This window comes from Apis florea, unplaced genomic scaffold, assembly GCF_048593485.1.
Source record: "Apis florea isolate Af1SG1 unplaced genomic scaffold, ASM4859348v1 contig_2291_pilon, whole genome shotgun sequence".
Lineage (NCBI taxonomy): Eukaryota > Metazoa > Arthropoda > Insecta > Hymenoptera > Apidae > Apis > Apis florea.
In genome coordinates this window covers 3,929,836-3,947,841 of record NW_028256553.1, presented here as the reverse complement: position 1 = coordinate 3,947,841, position 18,006 = coordinate 3,929,836, and the positions used below count along the sequence as shown (strand labels likewise).

The 18,006-nt window shown below is 22.8% G+C and overlaps 3 protein-coding genes across 5 annotated transcripts in view; 2 read left to right on the top strand and 1 right to left on the bottom strand.

Annotated features, from left to right (window-relative positions):
* Positions 1 to 2,809: 2,809 nt before the first annotated feature.
* Positions 2,810 to 7,482, bottom strand: LOC105735647 (marginal zone B- and B1-cell-specific protein). Of its 2 annotated transcripts, XM_012487363.3 has the most exons (5): positions 6,935 to 7,482; positions 4,509 to 4,615; positions 4,340 to 4,438; positions 3,112 to 3,231; positions 2,810 to 3,022 (listed from the first exon to the last, which is right to left on the bottom strand). In XM_012487363.3, exons 1-5 carry the CDS (start codon positions 7,217 to 7,219, stop codon positions 2,893 to 2,895), a joined length of 741 nt encoding a protein of 246 aa, XP_012342817.2. In that variant the 5' UTR covers positions 7,220 to 7,482; the 3' UTR covers positions 2,810 to 2,892. The 2 variants fall into 2 exon arrangements, with proteins under 2 accessions (XP_012342817.2, XP_086759572.1); XM_086903446.1 differs by lacking the exon at positions 2,810 to 3,022 and having other exon boundaries at positions 3,108 to 3,231; positions 6,935 to 7,457.
* A 596-nt stretch (positions 7,483 to 8,078) lies between these two features.
* On the top strand, positions 8,079 to 9,660 carry LOC100872850 (translation machinery-associated protein 16 homolog). The gene is made up of 5 exons (XM_086903427.1): positions 8,079 to 8,226; positions 8,306 to 8,397; positions 8,526 to 8,666; positions 8,728 to 8,876; positions 8,996 to 9,660. The coding sequence occupies exons 1-5, from the start codon at positions 8,224 to 8,226 to the stop codon at positions 9,289 to 9,291; spliced, it is 681 nt and encodes a 226-aa protein (XP_086759553.1). The 5' UTR covers positions 8,079 to 8,223; the 3' UTR covers positions 9,292 to 9,660.
* A 6,060-nt stretch (positions 9,661 to 15,720) lies between these two features.
* LOC100869349 (uncharacterized) overlaps positions 15,721 to 18,006 on the top strand; it is a 125,677-nt gene continuing 123,391 nt past the window's right edge. For both annotated transcript variants that reach the window (XM_086903449.1, XM_086903451.1), the window contains exon 1: positions 15,721 to 16,366. In XM_086903449.1, the coding sequence (XP_086759575.1) occupies positions 16,279 to 16,366 (88 nt within the window). In that variant the 5' untranslated portion in view covers positions 15,721 to 16,278. The remainder of the gene's footprint in view (positions 16,367 to 18,006) is intronic.

The window sequence follows — 18,006 nt, the reverse complement described above, 5'->3', positions numbered from 1 at the left end:
CGTTGCTTTAAATTGTAGAGGGCATAACTAAACACTCTAATTTTTTGTACAATCGGTATTTCAGAACATAAAACAAGAAGTTCCATTGAATGTCTATCTTACATTTTATTTGAAATAATAATGAAAATAATAATGAAATATAATAGTATACAAAATGTATTACAACCTATTTTCTCAGAATATAATAAGATTTCGTTTTTTTTTATTCCAAAGGACTATTAAATCTTATTTATTATTAAAAATCTTTAAAGCAAGCAATTATTGGCGGTATCCATAACATAACCTAATATAACTTAACTTTTTTGAATTAAACTCAGAATAATCTTTCAAAAGATAAATATCATTTATCTTTAAAAATAAATTATATTATTTCACTTTCATATGCATTGAAGTTTTAAATAGTAAAATTCTATTGTTATAAATTGAAAATTTATGCAATGTTTAATTAGTTTATTATTCAATCCAAAATTTCATCTGAAAATTGTATATATAATCATGACGATTAACAATATCAAATTTTTTTTTATAACTTTATTTTGATTATATTTCAACAATTTAAGTATAATTTTTTAAAACTTGCGCCTTGTTCTTAAATTGTAACGAATAAACAAAAATATGAAATAGAAATAAATGAAGCATTTATATCAGAGATCAAAACAATAACAAAGCAAGATAAAAAAGAATAAATTATCGCAGTTTGAGTATGATTCTGAAATAAGTGTTATAAATTTAAAGATTAAGTGATTTTTAAACTTTCTTGATTATCAGAATTATCAAAAACACTTATTAAAAATAATTATCAAATGTAATATCTCCTAAAGTAATGATGTTTCGGTTTTTATGTGAATATTTTTCGTGAGAAATATTTACTTGGATCGAATAATGTATTAAAAAATATATTTTTCGTTTAAAAAAAATCAATAATCTACGCATACTTACAAAAAAAAATTATGCCAAAGTATGTATTTTTCAAAACTATTCAACTTATTTCTGAAACATCTTTTAACATTATCAAAAAAGAACAAGAAATTTTAATAAAATTAAATAGAAGTTATACAAGATTATTTAAGCTGCAAATGATTAATACGTAAAATCATATAAAATGTTTTTTTTAATTATGACTTAAATATATCATCAAATCAAATTTATATCAAATTTATATTCACATCAAATATGAAAAATATACAAAATATATACAGAATATATATACAAAATATATAAATATATATTTTATATACAAAAATATGAGCAAAATAAGAAATAATTGTAAATAAAAAACAACTTAGTTCATATCAACAGATATCAGAGCTTGTTACTCCGGAAATTTAAATAATCTTTCTATCATTTCAAATATTTACACGATTTTAATCATGCGATGGACCAATCAATGCATAGATCATATACTATCTACATATATAAATAAATATGTAATCAATATGATATATAGCGTAAAACTTTAATAAACTTAATGATTATAAATAAACACGTTTATTAACTCTGAAAGTGTCATAAAAAATATCATATAACATTCTCATAATAGAAAGTAAATCATTCATTATTTTTTCAATCTTTTTTTTGTTTTATCTAATATATATCGAAATAGATATAAACAAAAACAAAAACAAAAATGTAAAAATTTTTATTAAATCTAAAATATATCATTGCAAAATTAATTTTTCATTTTTTTAATAATAATTTAATAACTTAATACAAATAATTAAATAAAAAATTATTTAATAATTTTAAAATTTGTTATTAAAAAAGTAATTTATAGCGTTTAATTTAAAAAATTAATTTGATTGAATTAGATGAATCTTATGCGATGATTATTTCATACGGAAAATGTTAATAATATATTTTTTGGAATATATTTGTAGAAAAATCATTTCTAGAAATCAAAACAAATACAAAAATGTTGATTGACAATTAATTTAATTTGCTTGTTTGTAAATGAAACGAAGATGACTATATATGTAAAAATAAAGTCGCACTTTATATTTGTCTATTTCCGTTTCTATTAACATAAACTTCAATTATTTATAATCTAATTAATAATAATTATTTATAACAACCTAAATATAATCTAATTTAACTAATATTCTTTTTATTTTATATTCTTATCAATTTTTACATTTAAATAAAATACCTTTTTTATAAGGTATCTCATCAATTAAAATATTTCTTCCATATTATGCATGCATTATCATTGCTAATCATTTTTTTCTATTTTTTTGCAATTGTTTGTTTATTACATGATATCGATGTGAATGATTAAATTCGATAAAAATTAAAAATATTAAAATTGATGTAAAATAATAGAGATTAGGATGAGAAATAAGATGAAGTTAATGATTAAAAATTATAATAAAATTCTCCTTTAAATTAGGTTATTTTTTATTTCTTATTTTCAATCTCAAATTTTATATCATTTAGAATTTTTGAATAGAAATTTGATATAGGAAGAAGTTAAAAATTAGCATTTAATCGGTTGACTGCGATTTAATACGAGATTCGACTAAAATGCAATAATGATAAAATAATTTGTTAAATAATATTTGTAACTACACCTTCTTAATCTTATTTAATAGTAAAGTGAATTGACTAAAAATAATTTCAGCATTTTTATCAATTCATTATCTAAAAGTTAAACATTTTTGGATTATTAATGATAATAGTTTTTAATATTTATTTACATAATTATTGCGTATAGGATAATATTATCACTAAAGAATCATTAAAAAACCATTAAAACAAAACAAATTATATTAATTTATGTTTACTTATATTTGAATAATATAACTAGAAAAAGTATATAAATAATCATATATTTGAATTATATGTTACAATTGTATTTACATATTTGTCGTTTAGTTTATTACGCGATGGATAATATTAACTTCGATAACCATATCTGTCGAAAGTTGCAGAGATTTTTACTTTAGCATTGAAAGTTTTACATGGATATTCGTATTTCTCAATATTTTCCATACTCTTACAATCTCGTAATAGACCATGTATATTTCTAAAACGTCAAGAATATAATAAAAAACGTATTAATAAACATATTTTTTTATTCAATTTTTTATTCAATTAAGAATCTCATTTTATTACCGACACATGATGTTATATAAATCATCATTTTTTTCATCATCATCGTACCACTGTTGCCACTGCTTGTACAATGATATTTCACCGATTTCATCAAGATAATAATGACAAAGATCGCTTAATCTAAATAAAATAAAATATAAAAAGAGAAAAAAAAAAGAACATACAATCATAAATATATAAGTATATAATAAATTATTATATTACATAATAAATTATAAGAAATTTTTAATTTATTTAAAATTAATTATGCGATTTCTTAATTATTCTTAAAATATTATTGTTAAAATTTATAATCACAATCTTTTTCAATAGATATGAAGAAAATTCTTATGTATATTAAATATCAAATAAAATAAAGATAAAATATTTTTTAAATATTAATAAATATTATTTTTATTACTTAAAATTTATAAATTTAAATTTTTTATAATTTATTAATTTTTAAACATAAAAATTATAATAATAATGAAAAAAAAAAAGTTATAATTCTCAAAAGTCTCTATCACTGATAAAGACGAAATTTAGAAAGAGAAGGATTATTGATTAAAATTTTAACATATTTATAATTTATGAGATTTTAATAAAAATTTTTTTATATATTACAAGATATTACTAATCGAATGCTGCTCATTTAGATGTACATTAAAATATATGAATAAAACATTAATTTTATATTTATAATTATAATACTAATATACTAATATTATAGTATACTATTATAGTATATTTATAATTATAATAATGTAATATATCGTCGAATATCAAATAGTTGATAATTAATTTTGAATATTGCTACATTGATTTTGTATGTATCATTTACAGTTCATTAAAAATTTGATTACTCATTCTCAAAAAATTAAACAATGATTAAAAAAAAATAATTAAAAAAATGAATTTGTCCTATCACATATCAAATATTAAAAGTATTAGCCAGAGTACAAAAAACCAATTTGCAACATAAAAGCAGCATAGTATTGTAGAAAACAGTTGTTCAAAATCTTATTTTCAATAACATATTATTATTAAATTTAAAATCATCGAAATCAATGAGATATGCTCTTTTCTATATTTTTTCTATATTAACATTTACATAATTATATATATAATACTTAAATTAATTAAAAAAATGATATTTTTTTCTTTTTATTAAATTTAATGCTTTTAAAACTAGATATTTTAATTAATTGCTTAAAAATAAAATGCATATTTTTAATAATATACCACTCACCTTTTTCCCCAAAGTCCATCAGCAGTAGTACTCACTATAACAGAACCTGGTAATTTATCAGAAATATATCTTCTTCCATTTACTTCGTGAAGACCATAGCTGTTAAAGAATCATAAATACATGTTTATCTTTTTCAATTAGTAAATTAATTTATTTATGAAATATTTACTATTGAAAAGAATGATCACATATGGTTCTCAAAAGAAGCTCAATTTCGGTATCGTTAAAACATGCATTAGGTAGCACTTCGTGTACATCTAATAGCGTTTGATTTATCTAAGAAACATAACTTTCAATCAACAATCAGTAAAAAACATAAATGTAATGTAAATGTAAACATATTCATAAATATTTATAAAGATCATGACATATATATATAAATCTCATACTTATGAATATGTATACTTTTTGTATAAATTTTTTTATAAATTTTAAACATATTCATAAATATTTATAAATATCATGTTTATATGTATAAATCTCATACTGTATGAATATATAAATTTTTTGTATAAAGTTTTTGAAAAATTATATAATTTCAAAATAAAGAAGCAAAAATTTCGAAAATGATCAATAATGGAAAGATAGGAAATGGAAAAAAATGGAAAGATAATAAGAGAGAGAATATAGATTCCAAATATAAAATTTTAACTTCGAATATTTATTAGTTTTCGAAATATTAATAAACAACTTTCAGTATTTAATTGATGTGACAATTTTTGCTTGTAGAAATCGTCGTCATTATAATAACCGATTATAATATTTTCTATGTAAAATTTTCAATTGTTTCCATAAAAAATTGCAAATATTAACAATGTTACGAAAATTGTTTTCAAATTCTGACATAACCAATATCTATTACTTTGTGGAATTAATCATATTCAAAATGTATCCAATATAATAATAATTGTTATATCTATCAAATGTTTTTATATTCCTTTTATGTTGCAAATTAATTTTTCTATTTTGCTCGTAGCTGTCAATATTTGCATTCGATAAATCAAACGTGTTTAATTTCTTGGTAATAAGTGATTAGATTTTTGATGAATTGAGATTTTTTATGTGCTATTTAAATATCATTAATTGCAACGACAATTAATTGCATTGTTGTATTAATAATATTTAGATAACAGCATTCAATGAATTAGAATATTTGTATGTAGTTATCAATGTATAATATTGAAAGTTTTTTATTAATATTTCAAAAAAATAAGTACCGAAGACTAAAATTTTAGATCTAAAATCCATTTCTCTTTTCTCCAAATTTCGATTGTGGAGCTGAATAATTTGACATTACCGCCGAAAAATATAATTAACATAAATTATTGAAAAAGTTAGAACTGTTATAAGTTAATATATAATATGATAATTAATGTATAAATTAATATATAATATACTACTAAATATAAATATATTCTTGTAAATATATTAAATAAAATGTAAATATTTAATAAAAAATATAATTAACATAAATTATTGAAAAAGTTAGAACTGTTATAAGTTAAGGATTAATTATTTATTATTAATTAGAATTAATTATTTCAATTATTTTTTTTTATTTTATTTCTTTAATTTATTTATATATCTATTTATAAATATAAATATATTTTTCCAAATAAATAATTATTAAAATAATTATTATATTTTAAAATTATAATTAAATAATTTTCTACTGTGTGTTAATAATAATGCTGACTGCGAAAATTTTAAACTTCTGAATACATATGTCACGATTTATTATTGTAATTTTTTATTATATTTAATTAATAATTATATAATCAATTTTTATATCTATATGGATTTTATTCTTTCATTTTTATTCTTATTCTAAAAAAATATATACAAATGAATTATTATTATTTTTTGTTATTGATTTGCTTCAAACATTCACAAAATTTCTAATAATTGATACAATTCTGGTTGTATTGGTGTAACATTTAGTGGAATTAAAAGTTAATTTTATTACATTTATAATAATTATGAATATTGTAAAAAAATTTTATATATTATTTTTATACTATATAATTAACATATAAATAGTATATAATTATGATTGGATATTAAAATTTTTGTTTTATGTATTTTATAAAAAATGTTAAATTATTTGTATATATTAAAAATAAAAAGTATAATAGCAATCTATTTATAAAAGCAATACAGATATTAATTTTGCTACAAACTTTACGAGCAATCTAATGTAATATACTCAAATCGTTTAAAAATAAAAATATATAAATATTTATATATGAATATAATTTAACTCTGCAGTATATTTGAGAAATGACAACTTTTGACCTGATTTTTCTCTATTTCATTCTTATTTCTCTTTCTCATGAATATTATATTATACATTTATAATTTTAAAATAAAAATGAAAAAACGTTAATCTTACATAAGAATTTTTAAAATTTTGCATATAATTATAAATGTATTTCTTTTTTCTTGAAGAAATAAAATATTAAGAAAACTAATATTAAGAGATTAAAAAATTTTTAAAAAAACGATAAAATATAAAATAATAAAATGCACATATTAGGATAATTTGTGCAAGGAAAAGAGAATAAGACGGACGAAAAAAATGAAAATGAATTAAACCTTATCAGCAATGGCAAGGCACATTCCACATCTGATACAAGCGGAAGAGAAATTGATTTCTATAGTGTCACATGTCGAACAAGAACGCAAATACGGAATCTTTTGTACTATTCCAAATTCTGTTGGGTCACAATTATAATAATAATCGACTGTTAAGTTCTCATCGTTTTTACTTAAAGTTTTCTCACTGTCCTTTCGACATTTAGATTTTTTTCTACCAAAACTTGTTCCATTTGACGTTAAAATCAAGAGGAAAAATATAATAATAAAAACTTTCATTCTCATTGTCTACTTTAAGTTTACCTTTTCTGCTTAATAAATATATGTATATTTCCAAAAAAAACTTTTTTCATATAAAATTCTATTAATAAATATTTATCAAAGATTAAATATTGTAAAATAGGTTATTATTTTAATATTTACAGAAATTGCTAAAAATAACTCGAAACAGAAGAAAAAAATTTTGATTTTATTAAACCGGAAGTATAGTAATATAAAATTCTTCGATGTTACTTTCATTGTCGTGAGATGTCATGACTATCGCTATTGTAGCCTTAGATCATAAGTATGTTATAGCCTTATATCATATAAATATTTATAGATATGACATATATATTAAATAATTGTTTGAAGCAAACATTAAGTTATCTATATGATATAAACCGAGTAATGATAGAAATTTTTATTAAAACAATGTTTAAATATTTGCGAATAATATAATCATTATTAAATTTTAATCATTATTAAATCATTATTAAGAAATATTTATATTATTTATTTTTTTTTATATCATATTTATTTTATTCTTATAATTTTAAATGCTCATTATAATATATATTCTATAAATTATAATTTGAAAAAATTAAATTTTAATTGAGATATTGATAACATTTAATTTACTTAATTTCTTTATAACTTATTTTAATTAGGAAAAAATTAAGAACAATATACAAATGTTTAGAGAAAAATTATTTATTCATAATTATTGATTATAAATTAAAATAATTTTAATAAGTTTCAATTTTTTTTGTATAAGATAGTATCTGATGAAGTTACTATTATTTTAAATATAAATGATATTCTTTATTATTCTCATATATTTTTTTATTATCTTTACTTAAATCGTTATACGAATCGTATCTATAAATATATATGTTCTAAGGTTAAGCTATAGTAGATTATAGTCTATGGTTATAGTTAATTTTCTTATTCGAGAAATAGGTTAGGTTTTCATATGTTTTCAATTGAAGTTTTGAAGGATAGAATTTTAATTATAATAAACCACAAACATGGTAAGATTATTATATTTGAATAAAATATATGATTTATTATTTTAGAAAATTTATTTATATATGTTGTTTTATTTTATAGGCTACTGCAATGAGAAAAGAGTTTCTAAAAGCAAAGAAAGTTGCGCATCCAAATAGTAGAAAATCTATTGCAATTGCAAAAAGAACCAGAAAGTAAATTTAATTAATTATTGCAATCTTTTTATATCTTATATTTTTATACATGATTTATATTATATCTTATATTTTTATATTATGTTTTATATTGTATATTAATAAAACAAATATTTTATTTTTTTTAGAATAACAAATAGGCAAAAAGCAAAAATTAATGGCTTGATTAAACAAAATTTAGTAGGAGAAAAAATGTTATGGATCAAAGAAAATATGATTCCAGATATTTGTCCTTATACTCCAGAATTAACTGCTCGTTTGCTAGAAACGTAGGTAAGATAGGATTATAAATTAGAGATATGATTAATTATTTTTGTATTTTATTTAAAGATATATAGCAAGACATGATGAAGAAATGGAACAAATTGTTATAAAAAGGTCTATAAGTTACAAGAGAAATAAGCAACATGCAAGTAGGGAAGATGTGTTAAGAATGAGTAGAGAAAGAGAACAAGAAGAGTATGATACATGTGGAATAGGTATATAATTACAACTTGTCTTATTGTTATATATTATTGTTATAACTATTATTGTATATACCAAATTTTCATTATTTTTAATGCGCATTTATATATTTATAAATTTTTTTATGTTTCAGAAATTCCTGATATTTTAAATCCAACTCAATGCGAAATGTTAAGAAATTGGAATGGTGAATTAAGATATATGACTAATTTTAAATTTAGAAGATTTGGTAAAAGACATTTAAATGAAGCATTAAAAAAAGCAAATAAAGAATCAAAAGAAAATAAAGATATTCAAACAAAAGTTTCAAAAAAACTACAAAATTCTTCTGAAGAAGTTAAACTTGAAGATATTGAAAATTCACTAAATAAATCAATTGATTCATCTGAAAATAATCAATTGATAGAATGTATTATGGAAATAGAATAAATTTTATAAAAAATATATTTTGTTTCTTTTCATCCTTTATTTAAAAAAAAATAAATACAAACAATTTTGATTTTTTTTATTTATGAAATGTTCTGTTAATTTTTCTCGTTTCTGCCAATTTTCCATTTAAAATAAAAAGAACTAAAGAAAAAAATACAATAGGGAAAAAAAAATATTGATTATGAAATATTGAACGAATATATGGGTCATTACATAAATTACTGCATAAATTTATTACACTAATATGCATTTTTGTATATATATGCGTATTATTTCGTTATTTCTTTGTTTGATTATATGAAAACAAAGAACAAATAATTATATAAGTAAAATAATAAATTATAATAAAAATAAAAACATTGTATTCAAGATTTTATTTTTTTTTTTAATAAAAAACGTCGAATAATTAATTCCTAATAAATTTTAATGATCAAATCAAAATCAAAAAATTATAAAAAGCAATTTTCAGAATAAAGATCGAATATTATAATTTAATAACTATAATATTATAATTTAATAACTATATATAGATTAATAACTGTAATATGAAATAAATATTTGATTATAAATACTGTGATCCTTTAAACAATTAATAATATATCGAAAAGGATTAAAAGTACTTACGTTTTGCATCTTATTTTAATTTTAAAAATATATTAAAAAGAATTATTTTGTAAAAAATCTTAAAAATATTCTTTGAAAATAATGTTCTATCTTAAAAGTTGTATTTCATTATTTCAAATCAATTTCAATGTTTATTCATCTTTGAATTATTAATGTAATAAAATAATTTAATAAAGTATTTTAAATTATGAGAATCCGAACAATTTTTCAAACGAATTAATTATCAATATAAAAAATATGCACATATAATAGATGTTATAAATGAAGTTATTGCAACAATATATCTCAATTGTAAGGAATTTCTTTAGAAGAGTACAGAAAAGAAAAACAAAGAGGGGATCGATCACGTGGATAAGAGTGAAAGTTAGCGAAGCTTTTGCTTTGCTAAATTATCAATAGATATACTCTGTCGTTTTATGATATATTAATACAACTCTTTATTATAATTTTCGATTATTAGGTTATATTAGAATACTTATTTACATATTGCATACAGGAAGCTATCTCATCATCTCACTATTTAAATATACATATTCTTTGTTTTAAAAAATACATGTTTTTTGTTTTTCAATATTAATAACTACGATAATTTTTTCTATTAGACTATATAATTAATAAAAATTGTTCCTAATAATATAAACAAATGTAATATAACTCAATAAAAAAATAGCTGTAATGTTGTTAATAAAAATCGAAAAATATTTCACGAACTTTTTATGCATAATGTATTTACGTATATTTACATGTAATTAGTTTATTTATCATAAATTGCATAATATAGATAATTATAATAATTATAATTATAATAATATAATAATATTAATAATTACGATTGATTTAATATTAAAGTTTATTTATTGAGAATAATAAGACGTGAGAGATATAACATTTTTTTATTTCGAACAAGATATAAAAAAAATGAAAAACTGTTCTCATTCTAATTGTAATATTGGAAACATCAACTATTTAATTATAAGTATACATGATATATATTATTTTCATCACATAAAATAACTTTCTAGAATTTTACATTATAAACAAAAATCATATAATAGTTATGTGTTTGAAGTGTTGTTAGCAATAATAATTTTTAGTATATTTTCTTATTGTTGAAAATTTATTAAAGAAGTTCATTAAAATAAATATTTATTTAATAAAACCATTTGTTTATAAAATTTGGCCTCAATCAAGCCCAACAAATATTAACCTCAAAATTATCAATTTCTGAATAAATAATTCAAACTATGATTGCAATTTTTCTTCTATAATAATAGTTTGAATTCCACACCCTGATACATATTTCCATTGTCTCATCATTCTTCCGCATATTCATTGAAGAAGACAAAAATCAAAAATAGTTGGACTATCAACTTTCTAATTGAGCTATACTAGTTCGTTTAAGAGGGTGGATTAACATCGGATATAATTAGGAATGCAAGAACATCAAGAGATCGTAAAGTTTAAGCGAGCGTAAAAATAGCTGACAATGAAGTCGATGGTATCTAATTATCAAAAAAGAAATAGAAATACGATTTTGTTGGAATTGCATTACATTTTTGGTGTATTCTTACCAAATATTATATTCTATATGATAATTGTGAAATGTAACAATATAAAGTGTAAAGTTTACCTGAAAAGTAACGGGATTGCCAAATAGTGTGACTCAGCAAAAATTGTAAACAGTCAGGAAAGAACAAAATTTTTTATAAAAAAAATATAAAAATAAATTGAAAATACAGAACAAAATTTTATAAAGTTTTACTTTCTGTAAGAATTTTTTCAAAAATTCATCGAATATTAAAAGAAATGTATTGTTAGAAAAATAAATAGATACTATAAAAAATATTTCATAAATCATACCAATGCTATTTATAATATTTCCATAAAATTTTAGTGAAAATCGAAATAATTTTATTAGACATCAAAGAATCGGAATTAGTTTTGTAGGTTTACATATTTTGTCTTTAATTATCCATGCAGATTAAAGTTTTAATTTGTAAATATAAATAATCTTTTGTTTGAAAAATGTTAATGTATTACACTATATATATATATAATTATTATATATATTATATATATTATATATATTATATCAAATTGAATATCTCTTAAATTTCATTTTATTCTTGCTTTTTGCGATCATTTAATTATATTAATTTATAATTATACAAAAAATTATACAAAGGATTGAACAAATTCTTCTTATCTAAATATTAAAATCATTTAATTTTGCACGATGATTATTTAACATACTCTTTTGTAAATCTCTCCTTAGACATTTTCTCCGCGACATCGTTCAATTTCGCGGTCCAGAAGCGTGACGCTTCTGGGTGATGCAAAGAAGAAAGAAACAAAATAGGAAGAGAGAGATAGAAAGAGGAAAAAAAAGAAAAAAAAAGGATATGGAGAAAAGAAAGAATCGGAGGAAGGGAGTAATTTCTCCAGTGGAATCTCGACGACGGTATTTGAGAGAATCGGTTGGTAAGCAAGTCAACCGACATCGACACGAATACTCGAGAGGAGACGAGGCAGATACACCGGGAAAAGAGAAGAGTCCGCTCCGTAAATGTAGGTCCTCGGGTCGCCACCTATAATGCGAACCTCCCACCTTGAGGAGCCATTATATCGTACAGCTTCCTTCAAGAATCGTGCCCATTTTACCATCGAGTTCATTCAAGCCTGATCAACAGGTGGACCACCTTATCGGGAGATGGTTGGTAAGATTGGCTTCCTAAGAGGAACATTCCAAGAAACTGAATCTTGGAGAAGCATACAGGATGGTTCTAAAAGAGACATTGAGAGATTCGTGGGTGGTAGAACGTTTATTACTCGTAGAAAATTAAATGTATGGAAGATTTTATGGATAAGTTTACTATTTTTTGTTATTTGTTGCGATTATAATGCATTTCTATCGGTTTTTTAAATTTTTATTATTATTTTATATTTAGATATTATATTTCGGTAGGATAGGAATTTTTTATTTTGATAGTTTCGATTTTTATTACATTTATTATATATAAATTTGTAGATTTTTTTAATTATATTTATTATAGATTTTATATTTATTATAGTTCGTAATTATAATATGTTTATTAAATGTCTCTAGATGAAATGATAGAATTTTTAATAAAACTTTATAGCTTTATTGAAAAGTAACAAATATTAGAATTAAAATTTTTATGTAATTCTTATTAGCTAATTTTTTTTATTTTTTATATATATATTTATCACTTCAAATTGTTTAAATTGATATTTATTCTTTTCGAAAATTCTATCAATATTATTATTATAATACATTATATGTGAAAGACATAGAAAAATATAGAAATATAGAACATAAAATATAGAAAAATATACCAAAATATAAAATAAAAATAAAATTGTAAATAATTCATTTCAAATTTATTATAATTATTATCGTAAATTTTGAATATGTGATACAAAATTATAATTAAAGAACATATCTAATAATAATAAGATAAATGCGAAATAAATACACACGAAACATGAATAAGGAATAAAATGGTTTTTCAACATTTCAATCTTAAATATTTATTGCATTGTTAAAAATTTCGTAAATATTTATAAATGAAATTTCCTTCTTTATAGGAGGAATTAATCAGCAATTAATTTATTACAGCAGTTTTATTAATATTAAATTTTAATGTTTTATTGCCAAACTTTCAATTAAATTTTATTAGAATGAATATATAAAATTTTTTTACAATAACAAAATTAATATTCGTATTATATCTGTAATAATAATTTACAGTTATCGTTACTTCTTTACATATTATCGTTATTTCTAAAGATGTATATAATCAATATTATTATTTTAATTTAACAATTCAACAGTAAGATATTTCATATATATGTATCTAATAAAATTTAAAAGGATTAAATTTAAAATTTGATAAAATATTACTATATAAAATGCATAATATTTCTTCTGTAATAAAATGTAACGATTGTTTTATTCACTGTTACATTTTAATTAAAACTCAAATATTTCCACTTTTTTCAGTTTTTAGTTATTATTTAGATAAGTGTTTCGATAGAATATTTCACACGAAATATTTCCAAACATTTGAAAAGAACTGTCTAACTAGTGGATCGTTACTTTCGGATTATCATTTCGCATAAATTACTTTTCTCTTTTAAAAAAAGTAAATCAAAGATCCGTTATTTTTGAAAGTAATTTTAGACAAATTCTATTCACATAGTAGATAGTAGAGTATGTTAAGAACCTCCATATTTTCCCGCCTTTCTTTCGCCGATAAATATTCATCGATCAAACATTCGTATTCCACGGTTAACGGACGTACTTGTTCACAAGATAGGAGTGAACAGATGAGAAACGATCAAATACAAATTAATTTGATGTTTAATTGAAGACAATTTACAGAATTAATCGAGACTCGATTGAACGTATTCAAATTTAATCAATGGATCGTTTCATCCTAAGGATTTCTTTTTTCAAAATTATCCATTATCATAAAGACCGAACAACGGCTATACGATTCATACTTATTGATAATCGTTTTCTTGATAATTCAATTCCGATCAAATGTGAGCTTACGGTTTATCGTAATGGAAAATGACCAAGAATGAGTCTTCCAATTAGTGGAGCAGAGATTTGACAAGTAAATTAACGCGAATGTGCCAGTTGTAACGGCGTCTCGACTCCATTGGTGCATTCGGTTGAATTACCACGTAACGGGTGGTCTTATAATATAGCTCGAAAGTCGCGATACTGGAACGACGGGTAAGACAGGAAAGAGGCGAAAAAGAACGGAACTGGAATTAATCGAACAACTTTCTTTATGAATATAAATTTCACAAGATATTTTGTTGGGCAATGTTTTATAGGTTTTGAAAAAAATGTGGAATTCTTTTTTGTTTTTTAATCTGTCGACTTAATTTTTTAAATTTTAACTACGTTATGTATGCTTAGTATACATAGATATCTTTCGATTTATTCTAATTTAATTTAATTCTATTTAAACAACTTTTCTATTTTTAATTTTTTATAATTTTTTTATCCCTCCATATTCCAATTTTCAATGGATTATCATTGATTTCTACATTTTTTAAATTATTATTCCATTACTTTCATTTCTCACCCCTCCCAATATCATTTCCAAATCTTATAAATATATAAAATACAAATAATCTCAACTTATCTTCTACAATTTATATATCATTTCACGTTTTAATTTTGACTAACTTATAATTCCCCAATTCATAATCATGAATTTTCAATAAATACAATTAATATCTTCTCAACTCTCAATCATATCAATTCTCATACCCTTATTATACCCTTTCAACTATTCCATTATTCTCATTCCTCAATTTTCAAGTATTATTTCCAACTCCTCAATCATTACATCATCTCTCCTCCTCAACCCCCTCATCCCCCATCCACACTTATTAATTTCACCCCCATCGATTTAAAGAACCTCTTGATTCTTCTTTTGATCTCTTTCTCTCCACCCACCTCCAGACAACGAGGTATTCTCTTCAGAGATAAGAAGCAAGGCCGCGTCATAGCCCTCGGTAAGTTGGCGCGAGTACAAACAAACCTCGCAATCGAAACGGCGCGTGCGCAATTACAATGACAATAACAATCCGGCAAAGAAGGAAAGAGTATCGCGACAGACAAAACGATCCCTCTCGCCACAAAGACGACAACGAGGACGAAAAGGAACCACCATATCCATTTGAGGAAAAGAGAGGGACCGTTGAATCGGGCAGGGAGGGGGAACAGGAGTGATAGAAGAGGGGCCTTACCGGCTCGCCTCTGGCCTCTCTCTCGATACACCTTTCTCCGGTTCCCAACAGCCGGCGGCGGGCCTTGCTTCCCCTTCAGTCCTCACCGGGACACAGACAAAGTTACGCACCCGGGAGAAAGGTCAATCGGTCGGTTGCTCGAGTACCGGAGCTCTCGTTAACCGCACTGTCTGGTGACCAGGTGGAAAATTTTTCGTATCTTCGTGAACAGACTGTGACAATAAGAAGAGGAAAAGACTTATCGCTTTTTCCAAACAACACCCCTATCCCTTGTTTAAAAGGAGATTGGATTTGTTTTTTTGGATTTATTGTAATTTTTTTAAAAACGTTTTCGTTCAACGTGCCGGTTTTGGTAGAATTATTTTTGGATGAGAAAAATAAGGATTTTTGAAATTGATTGTTTGTTTGATTTTGGATCGAACGGTAAAGGTGATCGATACGGAATAGTGTAAAAGAAGGGAAAAGTCGATTTTGGTGCCGATGTAACGAGGTAACGTTGTAACGTTTGGACCGATTTACATGAGAGTGTGCATCCTCTGATTTCGTAACTCCGTGACAGCGGGGAAACAGATGGGCGAAGACATGTGGAGACTTTGGTTCACGAAATTGTTGGCGGTGGTGTTGCTCTTCGCTTGTGTTGTGGAAACACGATCTGAGGGTGAGTTTTCTTCGTGACGTTTTATATTTTTGTATTTTTTGATGATGTTATAATTTTGAGTGAGTGTTATGACTATGTCCGGAATAATAATTTCATTTTTTGTTAAATTGAATTGAGTGAAAGAAAATTTATTAATTAATTAAATTTCACGTATTGATGATATTTAGTTCTTCAATTCGAAGATTAAAGTCTGAATAAAATTATCTATCTATCAGTTTCTAAGAAAATTATATATTTATAAATATTCGAATAGATTAACTTTGAGAATAAGTTTTGGTTATCCAAAAAATCAATATGAATATTTCGAAAAAATATTTTTTTTTTTTACAAAAAGAATAAACTCATATCAAAAAAATATTTTACAATCTCACGTTAGTGTACATCTGCAAATAAAGAATTCTATTTCGCAACATTAGACGAAAAACAACATGTAAATCATGATTCGATAAAAATAATTTAATCATATCAAATCCAGTAAAAAAATAGCAATACTACAAGCGAGTTTTATACAATTTTCCCGTGTCTCGTTCTTGTGCAAACGATATTTGCATCACACAAACCAGCAGCGGTTGGAAACGCGTTAAACACTTTCTAATTCGTCGCCTCGAGAAGGGAGAAAAGACTTGTCGTGGAACGCGTTGTGCAATTCCACGTGATGCAGGAAGGCTTTTGTCGTGTTGATATATATCGACGATTTTGGTTATGATCGATATATAGGAGAACATGATAGATAGGAAGCTGACAGGTTCAACGACAATTCCTTCGCTTGTGACAGCTGTTCTTCCGCGTGGAAGCCGAGATAACGCGAGTTGTTTTCCATTAATAGGACATCCACTTTTACATGACTCTGGCAGCCAGCTCTCACCGAGAAGGAATTATTCGCGTACCATGTGTACTTACATGCAACCGTTTTCCTGCGATAAACTATAAGAATAGAAATTAGCTGATGTTTCTTAGTATGTTTGTTACTATGACGTTTATATATTATATCTTTTGGGAATGTTTGACGAGTCAACATCAAACTCGTTGGACTTGTTGTGTTAGTGCGTTAGAAAAAGGATTCAATTCGTCGATTAAATTGATATTTAGAAAATTTGAATTTGTGTATTATATAAAAGATTAGTAAATGTTTTATATGTTTTTTTATTAGTATAAGTATAATATAAGTATAAAATTAAAAATGAGAAATTAAATTTAAAATTTTATAAATCGTAACCCATTTGATTTAATATTTTAAAAGGATGAGGAGTTTTAAATTTAAAAAATATTGCTATATACTACTTTTAAATCTTTTAAATATAATTAATAAAGTAATAAATTAGATACGTAACGAATGACAACTGTAGCCTTAATTTTTGTTTATGATTTTAATATTTAACATGACTCATTAGTAAATCATAATTTACATTTTATATAAATCTCATTTGTTTTAATGTTTTGAAAATATTCTTTAAAATTAATAATAAATTATTTATAGTTATTTCTTGAATTTATTTATATTTTACTTCTGTATTTAATCGTTACAATTTGAATTTTTGGCGTTTTTGATTTGGCTCTTAAATATTTAGAATTTATTATTTTTATCCGAGCTTAAAATTTATTAATTTATATAAATACTAAATATTTGAAATTATTTCAGC

What these genes read in the sequence shown, in the direction of transcription:
- LOC105735647 (XM_012487363.3), bottom strand. Translation starts at nt 7,219, where the DNA reads ATGAGAATGAAAGTTTTTATTATTATATTTTTCCTCTTGATTTTAACG. An exon ending in GCCTTGCCATTGCTGATAAG is followed by an intron (nt 4,616 to 6,934) that starts GTTTAATTCATT and finishes TATGTTTCTTAG; the next exon opens with ATAAATCAAACGCTATTAGA. An exon ending in TGTGATCATTCTTTTCAATA is followed by an intron (nt 4,439 to 4,508) that starts GTAAATATTTCA and finishes ATTCTTTAACAG; the next exon opens with CTATGGTCTTCACGAAGTAA.
- LOC100872850 (XM_086903427.1), top strand. An exon ending in ATTGCAAAAAGAACCAGAAA is followed by an intron (nt 8,398 to 8,525) that starts GTAAATTTAATT and finishes TATTTTTTTTAG; the next exon opens with AATAACAAATAGGCAAAAAG. An exon ending in ACTGCTCGTTTGCTAGAAAC is followed by an intron (nt 8,667 to 8,727) that starts GTAGGTAAGATA and finishes TTTTATTTAAAG; the next exon opens with ATATATAGCAAGACATGATG.